The sequence below is a fragment of the Miniopterus natalensis genome, chromosome 20 (assembly GCF_054644295.1).
Source record: "Miniopterus natalensis isolate mMinNat1 chromosome 20, mMinNat1.hap1, whole genome shotgun sequence".
NCBI classification, from domain to species: domain Eukaryota; kingdom Metazoa; phylum Chordata; class Mammalia; order Chiroptera; family Miniopteridae; genus Miniopterus; species Miniopterus natalensis.
The window spans coordinates 5949678-5973878 of NC_142100.1; the positions used below are offsets into that span (position 1 = coordinate 5949678).

Here is a 24201-nt window from a genome sequence, read left to right on the forward strand (position 1 = left end):
GTTGGGAACGATGCGTGTACGCGGAACACCCCGCAGCCCTGGAAGCCAGCTCCCTGACTCACCAAAATATTTCCACCCTGGACCCTCTCTAAGCAGCTCCAGGCCCTCCCCACCCTTCCACCGAGGCTCCAGATCCCTGCTCCACCGACACCCGTCAGCATGCTACCCTAGCGGAGTTATTGCTCTTGTTGAGTTTGCAACCATCTGAATCACAAAGTTTTCTCCAACATAATTTAGGCTCCTTGGTAATGCTCTAGAGTTACCTGTATGTGTAACTCAGGAAATCACTGAGTAGTTAAAACTTCCCAGGAGAACAGCTTTGTGCAATTTAAAATACTTTGGGAATTGATCTAAAACTATTTCATTTTGGGTTGCCTCCTCTCCTTTCCTTTAAAAATTCCATTTATTTTTGGTCTTTGAGTTCTCAAAAAGCAAGATCTTCCTCCAGCTCTTCAAACTGGCATTACTAATACATTATGATAGCTATAAGGTTCTTACCTGAATTTTAATTACCTTTCAATTCTTGAAAGAAGGCAAATGACAAAACAAAAGCAAAAGAGACTAATATTGTGGGTAAATTTAAAGAAAAAATTCACAAAAATGCATTTGGGGGTTTTAGCATTCAACTCTATCACTTAATCAGCATTTCTTAAATCAAGGGCCCTCAGGAAGGTCAGTTTAAAGGCCAAGGACAGAGGTGGGCAGGAACAAGGTTCTCAGGACTCCCAGTAGTCCTGAAAGTTATTTAAAAAATTATATATACATAAAATCATAAAACTAGGGATAAATGCCTTAACTCTATACCTTTATAGACTCTAAAATTCAAAATTATAAGTCATACACATATATAACCACTAAAGTTAAAGTCTACATTAATTAATCGAACAGATGGTAATTCATTATAATAAATTTCTCCTTTGCAATGTGAACATGGTAGTGAATGTTGGGGAGCATCACTGCTGGCTTCAGCATGAGCCACATGACAGCCACGCACTCCCTCCACATCGGCTCATTCCAGCTTTGGGAATCCTCATTGCTGTAGGGACCCTGGCACCGTTCAGCTTCCCTTGGCATGAATGCATTGATGACACAGTAAGTCCACCTCGGTATTTTTCTCATTAGGCTGAGACAATGAAAGAAGTACTCTTTGGTGCCATTGTAATAACATACACAACTCTGAGCATTTAAATCTAATTTGCTCATAAAACATCCAGAATATGTATATACAGGGGTGGGCAAAAGTAGGTTTATAAATGTGACTACACAAAACACAGTTTATTCTTGTAATATTATTTATTAATTGTTGTATTATTTATTTGAATTACAACACTGTATTGCCACTGTGGAATATTACTCAACCATGAAAAAGAATAAAATCTTGCCATTTTTGTGTCAAAATGGGATGGACCTAAAAGATATTATGCTAAGTGAAATGTCAGACAGAGAAAGACCAATACCATATGATTTCACTTATATGTAGAATCTAAAAAACAAAATAAATGAACAAACAAAACAAAAACAAATTCATAGATACAGAGAATAAATTGATGGTTGCCAAATGGGAGGAGTTTGGGGGGAAGGGTGAAATTGGGGAAGGAGTTAAGAGGTACAAATTGCCAGTGAGGCGGATCCTTCTGATGCCAGTGTGAAAAACATTGTCTTATATTTTCATAATTACTAATATATATTTATCACCTGTTATATGTTAGCTGCACTGTGGGAGGTGCTGGTGACACAAAAGGAAGACCACTGACAAGGTTCTCATCTACCTGGTATTTGTAGCCTAACAAATAGCTGTGGAAATCATTAAATCCAGTGTTGTAAATTCTACAAAGTCCAGTATTTTTGCTCTTAACATTGGATTACAAAGAGAAGTAGAGGTTTATAGTGATGAGTCTGTATTAGCCAATGCGGTTAAGACAGAGAGCATGCAATATACTTTAGCTATTACCCGATAGCAAGGGGAGAAATACAAAGGCATTTCTAATAATCTTTAGTGTCTCAGAATGTCCACTGTCAATTCTTTGACCTCTGACACCTGTAACGTTATCTATGTAGATGGGTCTAAGAGACTTGTTTTCCGGCTACCCAAATTGTCTGAATGTTTTTGCAGCTCTCTGTGTCTGGAAGCGAGATGTGGCTTATATTTCTGAGTTAGACATTCTTTTCAGATGAACATCCTATCGCATCAGATTTGAGATGGTAAAAACTTTGACGTCTAGAATGCAGGCCACAGAGGGGCATTTTCTTTTCACTGCTTGTTCTTTGAAACTAATATACGCATTTACTTAAATAATGTTGTTATCTCACAGGCATCGCTTTGCCCTTTCCCAAAAGTTTCAACTCCTGGAAAGTCATCAAGTACATATTAGACACTCATTACATATGTGCTGTGTGAATCACGGCTATTTTTAATTTTGTATTTTCAGAGGCAAAATGTAAAAACAAAAACAAAAGTAACAAGCACACATAAAACTTAAAGCTGGCCAATATTCAGGAAGATTCTGTTACTTTGACTAAATTCCAACCTGTCTCCCGTCTAGTGTCTTTAAGGCAGTGGTTCTCAAACAGGCGGCCCCAGACCAGAGTTCTGGCCTCACCTGGGGATTTGTTACAAATGCAGATTCTCGGCCCACCTCCGACCCGCTGGCCAGAGCTCTCGGGAGTCCGCACAGAGATCTGCGCTGTGAAGAGCGTGCCACGTGGTTCTGCTGCACATTGAAGCGTGAAAAGCTCTGCTTTGGGAATGGATTTCCCCAACCGAACCCCCACCTCCAAAACAACACCTGGAACCTGCATTTTAACCCCAGTTCCGTGTTCAGTGGCCTTGGAAACGATACCTTGACTGTGAGATCCCTTTCCCTGATGTCTTCCAGGGGTTTCCTTGCTCTTTCTGGTTCCCATTTCCATCTCCCCTCCTCACACACAGCTAGCAATGGGTTTGGGATGTACAAAATCACTTTTCAAATATCTATTTGTTCTAAGCTATTTTATCTCTTATGAGGAAATTAAATTAGCACCAGAAATGTGAGGGAAACTGATTGGATCAGGCCAATGACTCTGGCTGGCCTTGTTCCATGGATTCTCAAGCCAAGGCACTTTCTTTTTTTTTTTTTTTAATTTTTCAATTACAGTGAACAGTCAATATTATATTATTTTCAGGTGTACAGCATAGAGGTTAGATGCTTATATAACTTATGAAGTGATGCCCCCAGTAAGTCTAATACCTCCCTGACACCTTACACAGTCACCCCAATATGATTGATTATATTCCCTTTGCTGTACTTTACATCCCCATGACTATTTTGTAACAAGCCATTTGTACCTCTTAATCCCTTTGCCTTTTTCACCCAGTTCTCTAATCCCCTCCCTTCTGGCAACCATCAGTCTGCTCTCTGAACCTATGAGTCTTTTTCTGTTTTACTTATTTATTTATTTTGTTCTTTAGATTCCATATATAAGTGAAATCATATAGTGTTTGTCTTTCTCTGTCTAACTTATTTCACTTATCATTATGCCCTCTAGGTCCATCCACGCTGCCACAAATGGCAAGATCTCGTTCTTTTGTACGGCAGCGTAATATTCCATCCTATACATGTACCACCTCTTTTTTATCCAATCGTCTACCAATGATCACTTAGGTCGCTTCCATAACTTGGCTATTGTAAATAATGCTGCAGTAAACATAGAGATGAATATATCTTTTCAAATTAGAATTTTGGATTTCTTTGGATAAATACTCAGAAGTGGACTTGCTGGGTCACATGGTAGTAATATTTTCAACTTTTTGAGGAATTTCTATAAATTGGCTGCACCAATTTATAATCCTACAAATAATGCACAAGGGCTCCCTTCTCTCCACCTCCTCACCAACACTTGTTTTTTGTGGATTTATTGATGGAGCCATTCTGACAGGTGTGAGGTGATATCTCATTGTGGTTTTAATTTGAATCTCCCTGACGGTTAGTGATATTGAGCATCTTTTCATGTCTGTTGGCATCTGTATGTCCTCTTTGGAGAAGTGTCCATTGAGGTCCTCTGCCCATTTTTTAATAGGATTATCTTTCTTGGTGTTAAGTTTTATGAGTTCCTAATACATTGCGGATATTAATCCTTTATGGGATTTATCATTGGAGAATATCATCTTCCATTCAGTAGGTTGTTTGTTTGTTTTGTGCAAAAACTTCTCAGTTTGATTTAGTCCCATTTGTTTATCTTTTCTTTTGTTTCCCTTGCTTAAGGAGACATATAAAAAAAATATTACTAAGAGCAATGTCAGAGAGTTTATTGCCTAAGTTTTCTTCTAGGAGTTTTATGGTTTTGAGTATTACATTTAAGTCTTTAACCCATTTTTAGTTTATTCTTATATATGGTGTAAGAAAGTGATCTAGTTTCATTTTTTGCATGTTTCTGTCCAGGATTCCCAGTACTGGTTATTGAAGAAAATATCTTTATTCCATTGTATGGTCTTGCCTCCTTTGTCATGGATTAACTGAGCATATGGGTGTGAGTTTATTTCTGGACTCTCTATTCTGTTCCATTGATTTATGTCTGTTTTTATGCCAGTGCCATGATGTTTTGAGTACTATAGCTTTGTAGTATAGTTTAATGTCAGGTAGCATGATTCCTCCAACTTTGTTCTTCTTTCTCAAGATTGCTTTAGCTATTTGGGGTCTTCGGTGTTCTCACAAGCACTTTGTCTTTTAGGAGAATATCACAGCCCTCAAGTACAGAAACTCTAGTGCCAGGCTGCCTGAGTTTGAATTCCCTGCTCTGATAGTACCAACTGTGGGCTTTAGGAGTCCTGAACCACTCTGTGTTTCAGTTTCTCATCTGTAAAATGTGGATAGATTGAGTGGTTTCTTATATGGGAATTTTGAAGTTGTGCCAGGCCCCAAATAAGCGCTATATAATGTTAGACATTTCTTGTGATAGAGTTATAATGAATTCTCTTTTCAAGGACCAGTGGGAAGATTTAGTTTGGAATGTAAAAATTTTAAATGCTTGAAAGACTTTTCAAGAAATCTGAAAGTTGACATTAATGTTTCTCAACTTTCCTCTTGGATCCCCTTATTTAACATCAAAAATCATCCTCCATGTGCTTGTTGCTAATGAGAGCCCAGGACATAGCCATAAACAGCAGGGAAGGAGCCAGATTTGGCAGAGCACTTAAACATAGATTTTGTTCGTAGGTCAGTAAAAGAGCCCTGTTACAATGGAAGAAAGTAAGAAGCATTGACACTACTCCTTCTAAAGCACAGACACATTATGAGGAAAATAACTGTCCTCAACCACCACCCTCATTGTGTGAAGTCTTTTTTCCACTCCTTAGGCCCTAGGGCTGCACAGACTTGGTGACTCAGCTCTGCCCCATTGGTGGGATGGCTATTGTCCAGTTAGTCCCCTCTATTTGCCCTCCATGCCTGCTAATGAGACCCAGGTTTGAGAGCAGGTAAATAGGGCCTGCTCATCCGTCTAGGGTCTGTCTAGCCCTACCCTAGGGGTGCACAAGGCTTTCCACAGGCTGGGCTGTGTGGGCAGGCATGGAAATGCATTCTGGCCCCGGAAGGTAGACTTGGACTGACCTGTTTCAAAGTGAGCCCCTACTGGGCCCCTTGGTCATTTGAACTGGTTGCACACACCCCAACTTGCAGCTGTGGGTTATACAGGGCATGGTAGGTTTAAAGTAGTATATTTCAAGGTCTCAAATTCCCCACATCAGCCTGAGAAAGTGCCAGAGATTGAATTGCAATTCTAATTCTCCTTTCTGACTACTACCACTTTGGTAATTGTCCAGGAGAGAATTTTTCTTTACTTTCTTACTTTAATAGTCATTTGATAAAGCTTGGTAAAATATTAGCAGTATACTGTCTAGATATTGAGAAATCGAATGAATTTAATACCGTGTTACAAAGCTCTTTGCAAGTCAGGTATTTTCCAATTCATTGCTTTAAAAGAAATTGAAGAAGGAACTAATTGAATTGTCAGCTGTGCAATCATTAAAATAATTTTTGAAGCTATATTACTATGTGATTTTTGGCGTATGTTTTGGAAGACTTTCAAAGAATTGAGTGACATTTCTCTACAAGGTTTTCATTTCCATATCCCTGCTGATGTGAACCAGGTTTCTCTTAAAGCAAAAATAGGAATTGAATAGATTTAACCCTTGCCCTACCTCATTCTGGCTGTAATGATATTTATCTAGGCTGCAATCTTAAAAAGCCTCTTCTATCTCACTAAGAGCTTTATTTCCACTATAAGCTTACGAGTTACCTTTAATTATTACTTAACAACATGTACAATATACTCAGGTTGTTTTATCAATATCATTCTTGTATTGATAACTCATTCGAAAAGAAAATATTATTACTCAGAGTTTTATGGTCACAGAACATAAAATAAATTTAAATTTATTCATAAATATGATAGCCGATCAATAAAAGATGTTCAAGCATAAAATATATCAGGATAAAACCTTTCAGAGGACATACAAGGGGAACACAAGTTTACATTTGAAAAGGAACAGCACATATTTTATGGCTGTTAAAGAAGAGCTTGTCTATGAATGTTGGAAACAGATAATCATGAGCGTCAAATTACTATAGTATTTAAATTCCATTAAACATACATACATATACATATATGGCTATTGCTATGTTTTAATTTTAAAATGTGAATATTTTCCACAGACCAAAAATGCATTCTTTGCAACTATAACTTAAATTTTAAAACTGATGTCAACTTGAAAATGTTCAGGGGGACATGTAATTGGCCAAAATAAAAGCAAGAATGTTTGTTTGCGCACAGTCACCTGCATTTGTGTGGTCCCAGGGCCTGGAAGACTCTCCCTCGGCCTCGGTTCCCCGTTTGCCCAGGCTCGCCAGTGCCTGGAGCTGCCTGATGGGAGCCCCATCGTTAGCAGTTACTCAGACACAGCAGTCCTGAGGCTAGCGGTTGCCTGATCAGTCCTTTACAACTGAGAGCCAATGGATGAGTTTATTACTTCCTATAAAAATGCTTTTGGAAGTTCAAAGCGGGGCAGGTCCTTTTGGGCTTTCGTCTTCTTCATAAACACAATGAGGAAGTTTCCATAAAACAAAAAAATGTTGTGGAAAGTGAAGCTAATGTTGCAGGATACGGAGGAAAAAACATGACTTCAATTTTTGTTTATACCAATGACATGCTTACTAAGGTGGGAAAGAGTCATTTAACGATGCCTGAATTATCAGGGCCTTATGGAGAGTAAAGCTGGGTCCCCAAAACTCATCTCACTGATGATACCTAGAAACAAATACAAAATTAAGTCTCTAACTACCGGTGTGCAGACCTCAGGAACCAGGAGTTGGGTGGAGATGGAAAGATTATTTTGGCCTTTAGGCACCTTTGTATGATATTTCTTCACATGTTTAAACATGTTTATCTTGCTTTTGTAGTTTAAAAAAACACAGCTAATAAAGATAATTTAGAAGAGAAAAATTCCCTCCTATTATAATTTGAAAGCACCTAATGATCACCCCAGGCCTGCCCCATGGCCCTTGGCACCCGCTGAATGACCGGTGAGCCTGTGCATAAAAAGTCCCAGTAATTGGAAGTTAGTGTCATTTCTATCCCTCCTGCCAACCAGGGACAGTAGTTCTCTAGACGGAGGCTTCCCCCTTCCAACGGGGGCTGTCCTCTCGGTGCTGCAGTGCTAGCTGCTCCCCTGACCCTGTCAGGCGGCTCCTTTGCCAAGGGGAAGGGCACGTCCTCATGTCTTCCCTGCCGGTGGCTTTGGCCTGCTGCCCATCTCCTGAGCCTGTCAGGAGGATCCCTGTTGTCGCTCCAGGGGGATCAGCCGTGGTGAGCGATGGCAGTGCTTTCTCCTTGTCTCCTCACCTGGAGGCCCTGGGTTCACATTCCTTGTGCCCAGGAGGCACGCCTCCTACCCTCTGCGGGGACATCTGGGGGAAGCGGTGGGGCTGCAATTGCCCCTTGCTGTTTGCTCAGATACCCGGCTCAGGTTCTGACCCGAGGGTAGGGCGCTGAGTGCTAGGTGGGCACAGCCCTACCCTTTAATCACACCCTTGGCTGCGGGTCCACGTTGATAGAGAATTTCTTTTCCTTCATTTTCCCTTTGCAGGTTCTAAGTTCCTGGGGTACATGAGCGCCTCTTCTTCCTGACCCACGGATGTATTTTCTCTACTTTAAACATGATAGCTGGCAAGTCACATGCACCAAAAAGCACACTCTGTTTGCCTCCCAGTTTTGGGGAAGAGTAGGTGAGAGGTGTGATGGTGACCCGGGGACATCAGCCACTGTCTCCTCTGGAGGCCCAGGGCGAGGAGCCCGAGAGGGAGGGCCTGCCTGCTCATCTCGCCTTCCCTCTCTGGAAATCCTGAGAGGCAGCCACGGCTTCCTCCCAAACCACTGGCTCTCTCAGGGGGATTTTTCAAGCCATGTGGTGTGCAGGTTAGGAGATTGGGCAGGTTAGGAGATTGTCAGCACCAGGGAGGGCTGGAGGTAAACATGTTCTGCTTTTGACTAACGACAAGCTAGGTGTTTGCTTTGTGGATCATCTGTGACCCGTTTGAAACACTGATCCACTTTCTCTCCCCTGTGCCCCTGGGCTACTTCTCCCACGAGGTGCTCAATGTGCTCAAGAAATATAAACTAATTTCCATATGAGCCTAAGGGAGAAATAAGATGGAAAGCAAATCTACAGCAAAGATATTCACAGAATATGTTCCTGCTCTTCAGGAAGATTCAGGCCGGCGTTAACCTATATTTAGGAATCTCATCAATAATTGTTTTCTTGTAGTGCTAGGTTATGTTGTTTTATTTACTCCTTGAAGCACAACCACTGTATGTATAATGTAATCTCTCAACACTCTTCTTTCTTCCTCTCTCCCTTCCTCAATATTCCCCTTTCTCCTTCCCTCCCCCTTTCCCCCACCGCCACCCCACAGGTGTACCATAGATGACAGAGTCACCCGGGTGGCCTGGCTAAACCGCAGCACCATCCTCTACGCGGGGAATGACAAGTGGTCCATAGACCCTCGAGTGATCATTCTGGTCAACACCCCAACCCAGTACAGCATCATGATCCAGAACGTGGATGTGTATGACGAGGGCCCCTACACCTGCTCCGTGCAGACGGACAACCACCCCAAGACCTCGCGGGTCCACCTCATTGTGCAAGGTGAGCCACAGCCAGATTTTCGGGTTGGGTTCTGACAATGATGGAGGGGAGGACAATCTCAGGCTTTGCTTCTACTCATGTATGAAGACAGAAAAAGTTATTTTCCTCTACAGAATCCAGAGGTTGAGTGTAAGTCTGGGATTCCTGCCCATCTGCTGGGTTGACTGAGTACTGAACAGTTTCAAGAAACTTCTCAGTTGTATCTCTGATCCTTCAGTTCTTATCGATAAATTGTTTGGCATGGGCTGGTTGAGCTCTCTTAAGTTACTCAGTACTCTGGAGTTGGGGCCAGGTAGATTTAGAAAATAGATATGATAGCCACTTTCTATACTCATAAACATAACTGTAATAAAATGGAATGATGTTTGTGTAGAGATTGTCTTTAAGGGTCTTTTATAGGCTTCTCTTATGATAAAAGGTTAATGCTGTTGACATGAAATCAGGTGAGTCGGGCTGCTTTTGCGTGGGTGATGGTCCTGTGTGGCCCAGGACGTGCGTCCTCAGGCTCTCCTTGCGTCCCTGCTGCGCCGACGCCTCTCTCCTAACCCCACAGTGGAGCCAAGGTCAAGAGAGAGATTAGTCAAAATTATATTCCCAGATCTATGTTGGCAATAAATCGATATAATTAAAAAGGGGGGATTAAATTCCTAACATTCTCTCCTAGTCTCCTATAAGTAATCTGAATCAGTAAAACCCAGGCATAGTATTTAATAATTTTTTATTCAAATTTCATTTTGTATGGGGAAAAATAGGGCTGAAGAAATGTCAGAAACTCAGATATCAATTGTTAAAAATTAAAAATGTGTTCAGACAGCAGTTAGGAGACTCTGAGAACATTTTAAAACAAAACACCTGTACAAATAAACTTATTTTGAACTGCTCCCGACTGACTGCACACACACAAACACACACACACACACACCCATCACTGTGTAAAGCAGCTCCTGTCAGGCACTGGGGCCGGGGAGTGCTAGGCCAGCCCCCTTCCTCCAAGGACCCTACCTTCCTCCACCACATGAGGGGCTTGGGGGGCCTCTCTCAGGGCCCCCCTACTGGTGTCCTGGGGCCATGAACTGGGCTCTCAGGGGTCACTGTGTAGGATGCCATCTTCCGAAGCTGCCTTTTACTGTGTCCCATTGCAGTAGATTCAAAGGATTTGTCAGTTTATGATATGTGTGCAGCATCCCAGCTTAGCTAATATGGAGTCTCTCACTCCAGCCTTTCTAAAAAATACAGTTTTGCCCATTTCCTTTGGTTTCATGGAGAATTTGAGTAGGGTTAGCGTTTCTTCCTACTTCAGTTACTTGTGCAATTCAGGGTGGCCGTTCTCCTGGCCAGAGCAGCTCTTTGCCAGCACAGCCTCCAGGTCCCTGCCTCTGAGCCATGCTGATGGCCTGTGCTGGGCCAGGGGTCTGGCTCTGCAGTTCCTGCCCCAGCAGCCCCCCTGCTGCCCTACTGTGTGGAGCCTCGCCTCAGCTGAGCCTCCCAGCCCTTCTCTCCCCCCATATGCTTTCAGACACCCACACCAGCCTGCCATCCGACAGATGTCTGTGCACTCTGCTGTTTCCCTTCTCCGCATATGTCCCACCCAGGGGGATGGCTTGGGGCTGATCACCGCTTGGGGGCTACACGAGGCCTGCCATCTGGAGATGAAGACAGCTGTCACCCAGTGCTTCTCCTCGGAGGATGGCGAGGGCTGGGTGAGATCGGTCATCTGGGATGAGCTCAAATGCCTGGCTAACGCTCCTGGGGTGCAGATCACAGGGGCGCGAGTTCTCCCTGCCCCGCCTGGCACTGGCCTTGGTTCTGGAAGAGCTGAAATTCTGGGCACTGGGAGTCCACGCCTCCATGGCTCGCTCGCGGCCTTGACAGCAAAGTTCTCTTCAAATCCAAAAAATGAGACACTGAGATAAAAAAGAACTGTCAGGGAGTGTAGAGAAACAGAGTGCAGCTCTCATGCCCCAGGAAAAAAGACAGGTTGTACCACATGTCAGAGTCAACTCGGGCCAGGAAGGGCTCAAGAGCAGGCGGGGTGCTGCTCTTCAGGGGCACCTGGCGCTAGGATTTAGGCTGGACCTGGAAGCCAGTGGGGCCTCCCCGTGGGCCTCAGGACGTTGGGTAGAGAGGGTCTGAGCACAGGCAAGGTGAAAGCAGAGATTCAGTTCTGGGGCTCAGTCCCTCGCAGTCCTCAAGTTCAGCCCAGCACCTCTCACAGCTCTGAGAGGCTGAGAAATTCCATTTAGAAGGTGGGGGGATGGGGAGAGAACCTTCTCTGCAACACTTAGCAGGTCCAAAGGAGGAGCTGGGGCGCTGCATTCTCCTCTGTCTTGGTGAGCAATGGTTGGCCCCTTCCTTCCTTGGACACCAGGTGAATTTCCAGCGGGAGGAAGCAGCGACCCCATCGCTCAGTTAGCGAGACGTCCAAGAGCGCTCCTTCCCAGCAGCGATCGGCTCTTGTCCAGCCTATGGATTAATTTTTCCCACTTAGTGTTGGTTCAGGTTAGATAAAGATAATGAAGGTTTCCTGATCCTCTTAAGGGAGATTTATCTGGCTGAGTAGAAAGCTTTGGAATACAATAGGGCAGGTATAAAACTGAGGCCTAATCTTGCCTTTAATTTCAAACTGCTGATGGGTATTGATTTTGCAATGAGAAAAACGGAAAAATTTCCAAGCTGCAACTTGTCGGTTTAGATTTAAAAAAAAAAAAAGTTGTTTATTTATCATCTGTTCATTAGAGAATGTAGGAATCTCATCACCTTTGCCAGGCAAGTGCTGGTAGAGAAGGGGGACAACCCCACAGGGCCCTGGCTCCGTCACTCCTGCTCCTGTGACCTGAGGAACTGAGAGATGCTTTGTCACTAGCCTCAGTGCCTGTCCTCACTGTTTTATAAGGTGGCTTTTGCCACGTATCTGATGGAATTAATTCCCAAGTCCTTCCCTTTGAGAGAAGCTGCATTCATTAAAATATCATCACTGGTACCCAAGGTACATCTTGGCCATTGAGTGACCATTTCAAGGCAGCCTGTGGATGTGTGTGATAGCATGAGCTGGACTGTGTACCTAGGCGTCAGGGAAATCCTGAGCCCGGGGACAGCATTGCTGGAGAGTCAGATGAGTCAGGGTGGGAAATCAGTCCAGCAGCCCAGTATGGGGTGTGGTGAGGTGGAGAGAAGCTGGAGGCACAAGGACAGGTAGTAAGTTACTCCCATCACCCCAAAGGTAGGCTGTGGACTGTGCCAAGAGTAGGCTGTGGATCTATTGTAGAAATGAAGATGGTTCCTCCAAAATATATTGTCCAAGCAATTTGAGAGAAGTAATATTAATGCCCTGAAAGAAGAAAAATTAAGAGGTTATCACCTACATTTCGATTAGGAAGTGCTGATGGCCTAACTCATATCCATGGAGTTAGGATCCTGTGATACTAGGAGAGAAAAACATTAGGATTTGCTAAATTTAGGGGTAAAGAAAACACAAACATCACACAGATATTGCAGAACTAAGGAACAGGTGTAACCGAAGACCAGGAGGAGTGGGTGTGTGAGACCCGTCATGAATTTCCTAGCATGAGAGTGAGTGAGTTTTCCAGGATTAACTATCCCTAGAAAATAGCAGGAGCCTGAGGTATAACAGACATTCAGTCAATGTTTGTAAAATGAACCAGCAATGAAATGGCATATGAAGGCAGTGATCATAAGCCCCTTCGAGCAGAGAGGGGTGGGGACTGTGTCAGACCCTGTCCAGATGACGTGGACTGGACAGTGATGGGAAAGAGTTCCCTGGAGGAGTGGGGGGTCTTCAATGTGATGAGCTAAGAGAGATGTTAAACGGAGTTAACAGGAACCCCATGCATTTATTCAGTACTTTACAGGACTGCTCACAATATTGTCTCATTTGACCTTCACAAGCAGCCCTGGGAGTCCACAGGGCAATGACTGTTATCTCCATTTTGCAAATTAGGATCTGCAGCTCCCAGAGATTGAGAGACCTGTCAGGGCCTCCTGTGAGCCAGGAGCAGGACCGGGTCTTGAACCTTGGCCAGATAACTCCAAGACCAGTGTCCCTCCAGCACACTCCGCACCCCCCCCCCGCCCCCGCCAAGCACAACTGAAGTTATTTTTCTAATCTAGATCCTTGGGCATTTTCCAGTTATCCTTTTGTTTTTCTTCCCTTTTTCTGCTATGGAGATTGCACTGTAGAAGAAATTGAGAACAAAGCTCAAGGTAGAAAATTAGGTGTGGAGGTGGGATGCCAAAACCACAATGAATAGTGTAGAGGGGCTGAGAGAGAGAGAGGGCAGCAAAGAAGAGAATACGTTATGAGTAGCTCATCCCTTCAGGGATACACATTTTATTATTATTATTTTATTTTATTTTATTTTATTTTATTTTTTTAAATATATCTCTATTGATTTCAGAGAGAGGAATGGAGAGGGAGAGAGAGATAGAAACATCAATGATGAGTCATTGATTGAACCCGCAACCCGGGCATGTGCCCTGACAGGGAATCGAACCCTGATCGCCTGGATCCTAGGTCGACGCTCAACCACTGAGCCACGCCCGGCCGGGCAGGGATACACATTTTAAATGCTACCCCCTTTTCCTATGTATCTACCGAAACCTGGCTGCTTGCTTTGAGGATCCAGTGTCTAATTGTTATCCTAATTGTCACAAATGCCCAGCATTCTGAAACTGTGTGACTATCCTTGTGTGCCCAGAGTTGTCATTGTCCGTAGGCAGGAAAAGCGGGTGGACCTTCGTTCCTTGGATACTGATGCTCTATCTGCTCTCTTGCCTTAGTTCAGACGTCTGTTACTCCCTGGTATTTTCTTTCATGGAATGAACTCCTCTTGCTAAGTCTAATTTTATGTGAAGAGCTAGAAATGACAAATCACGTTAATTTGTCACATCTGAGACTCTGCAGCAAGCTTATGCAATTTCTGTCTGAAAGACACGTCGGGTCTGGAGCCTGGAGTCATTCCAAGGGGAACTGTTGGGACCCACAATTTCGTTTAGCAGGTGGGGAAGTCAGGGTTGCCCACCAGCCCCGCCCTGGGTTTTGCTGAGCACCAGCAGACCTCTGCCTTGGGCTCATAAAGCGTAAACCTCATCTCAGCTGGTTCTCACACTGACCCTGCAAAGCCTATGCCAAGTTCACATTTCACACAGAAGGAAACTGAGGCTCAGAGAGATTAAAGCCTTGCCCAAAGATGGAGCTACTAAATTCTCTCCACCAGACTTGCCTCTAAAAAAGCCATCCGAATAAAAACAGGTAAAGCACTTTACATGCATGATCTCCTTGCAGTTTTCTTCACAAAAGCCCTGGGAAGCTGAACAGAAAGTCACCAAATTCCAAGAAAAGAAATCAAGATTCAGTAAGTTGAAGAAATGGGCCTAAGATGCAGTGGCTAGTAGGTGGCAAAGACCTTTAACGCCCAGTGTTTTTATTCTAGACCCAGTATTGTGTTCACATTCCAGATTGCTAACTCATGGCTAAATAAAGAGACAGGTAAATGTTATTATTTGTGAGGAAAATATAAATGTTTGGAGGTGAGTACTAACAGACAGCTGCTGGGGGGAGTGGGCCAGGCCGAGGCTGAGCCAGGGCAGCAACCAGCAGGGCACTGCTGGAGGATTTCCCGCAGGCAAGGGGCAACGACTGCCCACAGGTCAGAGTTCTGCCAAGGACCTGCCTATTTTCAGCTCTTCCTTTGTGACTAACCTCTTTTTTTCTGCTATTTTCCCCTCCTGCCCCAAATATTACAGTCACTTAAATTAACATGTGTAATTGTGGGCCTCAAGAAAAGCAAGCAGCCAACCTGAAATCAATTTAATTTATAAGGCCTCTATTTTAAATTTTAATCACACTTGCTCTTCACAGAGGCAGGGTGGAAAAGTGGAATGAACAAGACTGGGCATCAGAAAATCATCCCCCAGCTTGAGCTCTGCTCCTGATGTCCAGGGTTGTATCCTTGGAACGTCACCTCCTAGCTTCTCATTCGAGATGAAAAGTCCAATTCAATGTCCCTTTAGGTACACCCGTGTACACCTTAACCCTATGTTTACTGTTAATAATTATTATTTTTCACTAGAAAATAAGATTCTGAAAAGGAGTCCATATGCTTTACACTCTATGTATGTGCAAAGCAAGCACACAAGCCAAAGGATCCACCGTACAAAGTAAGTGTAGAAACCTCCCTGGGCGTCCTGTCCTTGGCTTTGGAATGAAGGGTTGAATGGATGGTAGGGAAGTCCTTTCCAGTTGCGACATTTCAAGATTTGTCAGTGTAATTTCTCCGGAGGATTTTTGTACATCCAGGCATCTCTGTACCCCATGCCTTTTCCAACTTCACCCACTGAAGGAGCAGTTGAAGGTTTGCTCATATTATCTTTCTTACTCATATTTTCTTCAGAGCCCTTAGGATCTGAGCTTCCTGCTAACACCATTGTTAGTGGTGACTTGGAGCATTGCTCACCTGTGTTGGCGGTGGCTTCCTTTTGTTTGGAGAGGGTGGGAAAGAAAGACACTCTCTCTTTCCCTGTTCCACCTTGACATGTGTCACCTCCACAACCCACAGCCAAGGCAACTGCAAATTAGAATCGGAAATGAGCCTTTGCCCTAGGATGCCAGCTGCACCCAATAAAGGAAGGGTCTCCAGAGTCATTCCTCACAAGAAGGGCTCCCCAGGCAGGCTCCCTCCACGCCCACCAGGCTCTCCTGCTTTGGGCTGGAATGAACTCACACTCACCCACACTCCCACGCTCACCCACACTCACCCACACTCCCACGCTCACCCACACTCACCCACACTCCCACGCACCTCACAATGGTCCTACCCCTTTCCTCAGACTGTGTTACTCAGTTATACCTGAACCTGACACGTCATAGAGCCTGAAAAGAACTGATTTCCACCTCCACTCCATCTCCTAGGTTACTGCCTTGTCATTATATCATGGGTAGTTAGTGAGAACGCAGTCAAAAACACATTTTGTAAAAAAAACACACAAAAAAACATTCCCAGTATTTCTCTTTTTATCAAGACTTTACTCCCATTGCTGTGAGGAGAAATATGGGGCTTTGTTCTCTACTTAGAAACTAAGATTGTGACACACACATACACACAGACACATAACTCACACAGTCACACATGCATGCACACGGTTTTCACAGGTTTCATGGCTCTTCTTTTTGTGGTCTCTAGAATTCCATCCACCTCCATTAAATGTGTAGGTTCAGCTTCCACGTGGAAGGGAGGATATATGTTTAATTCCTCCTGTAACACTTATAATCTTTTAATTGTAGGAATAGGAGAGTTGCAAAATTTGACAATAGATGAACACATTGTCAGGGTTGAAGGTGGTTTGATCCTGCCTGCAAATTCCATTTGAGAGCCCTGGCTTCGAAAGTGTGCAGGTTGTTTTGAAGCATGGTCCAGGATGGTGCTGCGTGTCCTGGCAGCTGGTTTGGTGATATATACAGTAGCCAGAAAGAGCAGTGGCAGGGCCTGGAGCTGTCTCTGCCTGATTTGCATTAGAATCAAATAAAGGAAACAGTCATAAAGCCTGTTCTCAAAGTCATCACTGATGTGGAGATGGAGGGGAAAATGAAATGCCTGGAATGTTCTACTCAGTTTGTATGGTGATCTCAGCTTATTTCCTAAGAGTCTAGTCTGTCAGTAGCTCAAATCAATGCAAAGAGATCTCTCCTGTTGTGAGCAGAGGAAGCACCTTTTGAAGCAGAGTAAATTAGGAAATGTTCACAAATTCTCCTAACAGATGAAAGTTCATCACGATGCTCATACAGTCAGGATCCCACGTGAGATCTCAGATTGCACCGTGCGCAGGTCAGTCAGCCATCACTTAGCATCAGCAGCCTGCGGATTCAGGGTGGCGATGTTTCCTTGCGTGGAGCACCTGTACACATATTTGGAGAGCCTGGCTTGCAATCTGAAACCTGATTTTGAGCCCTGGTTAACAAGTTTTACCTCAAACACGACATCTTGGCAACAATAAGCATCCTTTGTACTTACTTTTGTTTTGGCTTCTCATAAAGGTATTGGAAAGCCTTTGACTCTTTTCTCACTAATAATTCTCCTCTATAGGTAGAGAAATTGAAGAGCAATAGAAATGGTGTAAATAATCCCAGTAGAACCAGTCACAAACATGTTTTTTAATAGTTACAAACCACGGGACCATGGGCTGAGTGTTTATCGTGGCAGTTGGCAGTCACCGTATGGATATGATCCTATTTTCCAATTAACCCCAGGAGGCAGGGTGCACTTTCCTAACTGTTCAATGAGGAAATTGAGAGGCTAAAGAACTTGCCTGAGGTCACCAGCTGATGAGCTGAACCCTTTGATCTGAGCTCTGCTCAGTCTACAGTGAAGCCGGAGCTTAACCCCTGCTCGGAGCGTCCTCTCGATTCCACCCCTTTCTGACAAGCAGGCCCGACTGACACCAGCTCCCCGACGGTGCCGGTGCTTCCCTGCCAGGTCACCTCCGCCAGAACGACTCCCAGCTCCTAGCTCTGCAGTCGGAACGTGTCCTCCCTCAGCCTTCTTTGCTTTTATTCCTCTTGGTAATTATAACTGCCTTCTTGGAGTTAATATCAGGTGTGCATCATGGCCTCTTAAATCTCCATTTCCAGCTTTTATTTTCTATTTTTTTCTAAATATGTCTTTATGGATTTCTGAGAGAGGAAGGGGGAGGGAGGGAACGAGAGAGAGAAACATCAATGATCATAGAAAGTCATTGATTGGCTGCCTCCTGCACGCCCCTGCTGGGGATGGAGCCCGCAACCCAGGCGTGTGCCCTGACCGGGAATCGAACTGTGACCTCCTGGATCCCAGGTCGACCCTCAGCTGCTGAGCCACGCTGGCCGGGCTACATTTCCAGCTTTTAATTTCTTCCCTAATTCCTGGCTTTTATTTCTTATATTTTCCTGAGCTCTTCAACATGGGTATCCCATAAGTGTCCTCACGTGTCCCACACTACACGTAGCTTCTTCACTCCCACACCTGTTCTTCCTCTTTTAAGTCGCATTTCTGTGTATGGACATAACTTCCTTGTATAAAACCTTGGCTTAAGCTTTGACTCTTTTTTCCCTTTTGTTTCTCTAGGAAAGCAGATGCCATGTCCAATAAATTCCTTCTCTTCCCTTCCGTTCCCACAACTGCCACCAACAAAGTGTAGCATCTTACTCTCCAGCGACTTTTCACAGCCACACTCTAATTGCTGTGCAATCCTCCGTCTCTGCCTCCGTAGGATTCTCTTTAACACTGTTGTCTAAATATTGCTGATGCACACATCTGATCATGTCACTTCCCCGACTCATAATTTTAATGACTCCCTGTTGACAATAAAATAAAGTCAAAACTTCTTAGATCATTTTTCCAAGTGCTAAACAAGTCAGAGCTAAACCTACTTTTCCATTCTCACTTTCTATTATTCCATTTTTACATCCTACACACAATTTAGCAAATGCGTCTTTGTGAAACCCTCACCCCGGGTGTCCTGCATTCTTTTCCGTTTCTCACACAATCCATCTGCCATGGACACTCTTTTCTCGGAACAGCCAAACCCTACAGACCCATCCGAGCAGCACTGTCCCACAGCTCTGTCCAGCTGACCTCTCTGTGGTGATGGAATGTGCTGGTCCTCACTGTCCAGCATGGTGGCATGAGCCGCAAGTGGTGACTGAGAACTTGAGATAGGTCTAGTCTCACTGCAGAACTGAATCTTGGTACTATTTAATTATAATTAATTTAATTAAAAGTGGCCACCCCTGCTAGTGGCAATTGTACTGGACTGCACAGTTTGAGAGCTGCTGAATCCCCGAAGCTGAAGGCATCGCTTTACCTGTACTGCCGTAGGATACCTGTAACTTTTCATTTCATTTTTCAGCGACAGGTGGATCTACTCTATTTCTTCCCCAGGTTATAATTTTCTGGAAGGCCAGGGCCAGTGTTGGCTCCATCATTTTTGATATGGGCACAGCTTAGGGATTGTGATCTGAATTGGCATGACCATAGACATACCTCTTTGACAAATTTATATTCAATGTTACAAATCCCCCAAAACAATAGCAGCCTGTCCTAAACTGGCTGTTACTGGAGCCCCACCACAAAGACCGCATCGACCTTGTAGTTATTGCATTTGTCACTGCAAGCTTAGGAGAGATGGCCGTGCACTGTAGGCACTGAAAACATTTCTGTTGAATAGGGAAGTTCATAGAAAACCTTAAAATTTTCTATAATTTAGAGCTTCTAGGGAAAGATGTGACACAGCTACCTTCCTGAACGGTGTTGGAAATCTCCCCCTAACGAGATGTCCCAGGGGAGCCACGGCAGGCTGAGCGGCAGGTTCCCCACGAGGCCTGCTGCAGCCGACATGAGGAGGTAGATGGCGTGTTCTGATTGGCCAACAAGAGGACACTAATGACCAGTTAGCAGCTGTGTTCAGGTCAATTAATTTATATTTGTATTTTGCAAACTAAAAGTTGCCCTGTTAGATTATTGATTCTTTGTCCCTATATTCAATTTGTTTTTAATTGCACCATTTCTGGGCCAAGCCCTCCCTCCTGGCAAGCTGGCAATAAATCTGCCACCATCTCAACAATCAACAATAAATGTGTCTCTTCATGTCATTATTAATATGTCTCTCGGACTGGTTCATTACCACGGTTAACAGTTTAGAAGAGCCGGGTGGCGCCGTGCCAGGAGGATCCCTTTTCCCAAGGGCTGTTTTGTATGAGGGAGCTGATGTCCTCAGGCCCGCGTGCGTCTGAGGAAAGGGGCTGGGATTTAATTTAATATCACTGGGAGAGGAGCCACCTAATCCTCTTTTTATCATAAACAGCTTTGAAGAAGATGTTGTTGGAATAGAGATGTTACCCTCTCTTTCAGTTCTTCTTCCTTCGCAGTTCTTTTTCTCTCCTTAATTCCTTCTTAATTTCTGTTTGGAGAGATCCCCCCTCCATCAAAAACAACGGCCACCTGGATAATGTAAAATCCCCAAGTAAGTGAGCTGTGCGTCCGCCGGGAGTTAGAGTTTTATTATTGGATCACTGCTCGTTGAGAACAGAGGGGTATCCTCTTGCCTGGTGTGAATATTAACAGCTGCAGAAATGCTGCGCTCAGAAGGTCACCTTACCTGAGGTCAGGGCTGAGAAGAACGCGTTCAGGCTCGGGATAGATGTGGCCGTTGACTGTAGCACTGTTACTGGTGATTTCAGGCATTTAAAATTTTCAGGGGGAAAGCACAGGTTTCAAGTGAATGCATAGCTTGGCAGAAGGGATCCTCTTGCCCCAGAAATGCCAAACAGGAAACCTAAATGAAACTAAGAGAGTTTTATAACAGCTCTGCAATGGCCAGAGTAGAATGCAGCCCAAAGGATGGCCGTTCCTAAGGCACAAGTTGTTTCAGGACAAGAAATTTGGTTTCCCTCAGGCACAGAATTAACAGTCAATTTTTGCTTGAAGATGTAGGTTTTATACTTAATTTGCTATTAACAGCTTTATGTAACTTCTCTCCTTGCAAGTTCTTCAAAGCTGGTCAAATAGAGCTTTTTGAAAGAGAGGGGATGGCCACGTGTGACACCTGTTGTTTCTCTTAATAAGAGTTTAAGTAGCGGTGGGAGGGGTGGCAAGGAGGGGAGTGGGCATGCCAGGGCCAGGATGACTTAGAAAAATAAAAGGTGGTAAGAGGAAAAGATGAAAGAGCAGAAAGATGCCTGCAGAGGGCCACAGAGACACAGATAGAGGGTGGGAATGAAAACAAAGGACCAGAGAAAGGTGGAGCGTGGTCAAGGGAGAGAAAGAGAGACAGAAGGAGCCCAGCCAAGGGCTCAGTGAGCCCAGGACATGGGGATGGGCAACCACAGGTGAGCTTAGGGGCCCTTGGCTCCCGAGGCGCTCCGTGTGGGCTTCTCGGGGGCAGCCACAATGCCCCTCGGTGCCCAGGGCACCCTGCAGTTGGCCCTCACGCCACGCTTGCTCTTCTGGTACTCAGCTATCACTCATTCAACACGTCTGCTGCAAGAAGCGGGAAGAGACTGCTGGATGCCACCGTTCATGCAGAACGGGAGGCTCAGCCAAAGCTCCCAGGCCCCTGCCTCCCATCCCCCGGCCTCCCCACTCCAGCAGGGACAATAGGTCACATCTCTGGCAACTGATGGCTGAGTCTGTGTTTTCCAAGTGCTGCGATGTGAAGGTTAACCCAGGAGGAAAGGCAGTATTAGTGATAACCACACACACAGATTGGGCTTCCTGGGCTGCTTCTAGGTAAGAAGTAAGCACAGTTTAGCTCCTGGCTTGGCTGCTCGCTCTCTGACCCTAAATGAGTCACTTAACCTAGCTAGGTCTCAGTGTCCTCATCTGTAAATCGGGGGTAATAAAGCCCACCCTACTTCCTTCTTACCATCAGTGCACATTAAGTGGACAGTGCTCTATACTAGGTTCTGTAAAATAAAGATATTAAAGTGATTTGTTTTAGGCCGGTAGGTTACTTTTTTTAAATGCCTCTGAGGTTGCCCGAACTGGTGTGGCTCAGTTGGTTGGGCATCGTCTTGGGCACCAAGGGGTTGCCGGTTTGATTCCCAGTCAGGGCACCTGCCCAGGTTGTGAGCTCCATCCCCAGTAGGGGGCATGCACGAGGCAGCTGATCCTTTTCACTCTCACATCGATGTTTCTCTCTCTCCCTTTCCCTTCCTCTCTCTCTAAAAAATGCTCTTAAAACGCCTCTGAGGCTGCATGCCCGGCATGAAGCTGGGGTGATTCAATGGTACCCTAAGGCCCCCTTAGCAGGGAAGGGTAGGTTTCAAGACCCCCAGTGGATGCCTGAAACGGCAGGGGGTACTGAAGCCTGTCTGCTGTCTTCCCCCTGTATCCACCTTGTCATAAAGGAAGCACCTGCAGCTTCTTTTCGGCATCTCTGATTTGCCAGCACCGCTGCTCCTGCACTTTGGAGCTATTGTTAACTAAATAAGGGGGACTTGAGCACAAGCACTGAGACACATGGCAGTGATCCGATAGCCCACGTGGCTCCGAAGGGACTGGCAGATGGACAGGGAGCACATACGGCCTGGGAACCCCGGACAGGGAGGTTTTTACGTCCCAGATGCGATGGAGGGGAGCAGTGGGGGGTTTCATCATGCTACTCAGCCCATGTGCTTATGAATTGTTTAATTCTGGAATTTTCTGTTTAATACTTTCAGACCATGGTCCTCCTTGCATAACTGAAATCTCAGAAAGCAAAACCACAGATAAGGGACTTGGGGAGGTGGTCGTTACTATAGTTAGAACTAGGAACCTACTTGTTCAAACAAAAAAAATACAGCCCCTGGCTCCATGTCTTATAAACTATATTGGATTTTGTGGACAATGGTGGAAGACCTATGCCATTGTCTGAATATATATGAATGTGTGTGTCATATCCCCTATCCTTGAAGTTTTATGTCATTCTTATATTTTAAAATATTCCTTTCCTAGCTATTTTTGATATTGTCATCATAATTTTTTAGTCCTCATGCTCAGAAAGAGAGAGAAACATCCATGTGAGAGAGACACAGTGATGGGTTGCCTTCCTTATGCTCCCTGACTGGGGACCGAACCAGCAGCCCAGGTATGTGCCCCGACCAGTAGTGGAACCAGTAACCTTTCAGCGCACAGGGCGATGCCCAACCAGCTGAGCCACCCTGGCCTGGCTGTTCTCATAACTTTATAGTCTCATGTCCAAGAAGAGCTTCTAAAACCAATATATATAAATGTAATAATTATACTCATTGAGAGGGAATTAAGAGATGAAATAGACAACTTAGGCAAAAGAGAAATAATCATTGACTCGTCATCAGAGCTTTCGCCAGAGGCTTGGTTTTCCATGAGAATCCTGTCCTTGCTTAAATGTTCCTTCTATAAAGAAATGCAAAGGGTAGGCGCCTACCTGAGACCACATCTCCAAGGGGCCACTACTACATTAGTGAATGCTACAGCTTCATTTGTAATAGATTCTCTTTATTGCTATCACTTCCAAAGTAAGTTAAATTAAATTAAAATGAAATGAAACAAAATAAAAGTCTGTGCTCCCCTTTCAAAAGAAAAAAACCTGTCTGTGGCTGCAGCACTCCATCCCCAGGTGCCCACTTTAAACTCCCTGCTGACATGAGTGTTAAATGACAACCCTGAGCCCTGGCCATGGTTAATTCAAACAGCAACAACTAATAACAGAATCAGGGAACGCAAATCACTGCTTGAGGAGTAGAGCTTCCCAGCCCTTGGTTCTACAGCAGCAGGGTGGAAAGTGAGGGGACAGGAAAATCAAAGTTCCTTTTAAAAAAAATTATCACACATAGAGGAAAAACGTCTCCACAGCAGGAAAGAAAGTGGAAAACACACCAAATCAATCACCTTAAAAATAAGGCTTAAAATCTACTCCCTAAGATGCAGGTGGGGAGGGAAAAATGGGCCCAGCAGCTTGGAAATCTTTTATTAAACTGCACACTGACTGCGGTGGCACATACAGGAAAATGCAATTAAGGCCAGGCCATTAGGAGGACGCCCAGAGACTGCACCGAGAAAGGCCAGGGGGCGATCAGCAGGCTCTTGGGCAACTTGCAAAGGAAACTCACTTTGAAGAAGCACCAGGCAGGGGGGACGTGCTCAGGTGGGGCTGCCCTGAGGGGAGGGAGATCCCCTTGCAGCTCTGCACTGAGCCATAAAGAGGCAGGTATGTGTGTGGGGGGGGGGGGGGGGAAGGTGAGAACTAGGGCCTCGGGGTGTGGACAGGTTCTGGCCAGAACCAGAAGCCTGATTTCATCTTCATTTCAACCACATGTCCTCTCCCCCTATTTTGGCTAATATGTCCCTAAGGAAGGTACATAACCACGAGGTGATGTCGCTTCAAATACAAAGTCACTTGGGTGTCGCTGTAGGGTGTCAGTCAAGTTTCCTCCCGTCGCGCTCAGCCCAGGTCCAGGTTGGAACCCTCACCAGGAATTGGCGGCTGTGGAGCCCTGGGGAGGGCAAACCGGC

General features: G+C 44.9%; 1 protein-coding gene across 2 annotated transcripts in view; it reads left to right on the top strand.

Annotated features, from left to right (window-relative positions):
* The window catches only part of OPCML (opioid binding protein/cell adhesion molecule like), a 459589-nt gene that overhangs the window by 249254 nt on the left and 186134 nt on the right, over positions 1-24201 (top strand). For both annotated transcript variants that reach the window (XM_016204487.2, XM_016204486.2), the window contains exon 2: positions 8946-9178. In XM_016204487.2, coding sequence (XP_016059973.1) covers positions 8946-9178 — 233 coding nt within the window. The remainder of the gene's footprint in view (positions 1-8945; positions 9179-24201) is intronic.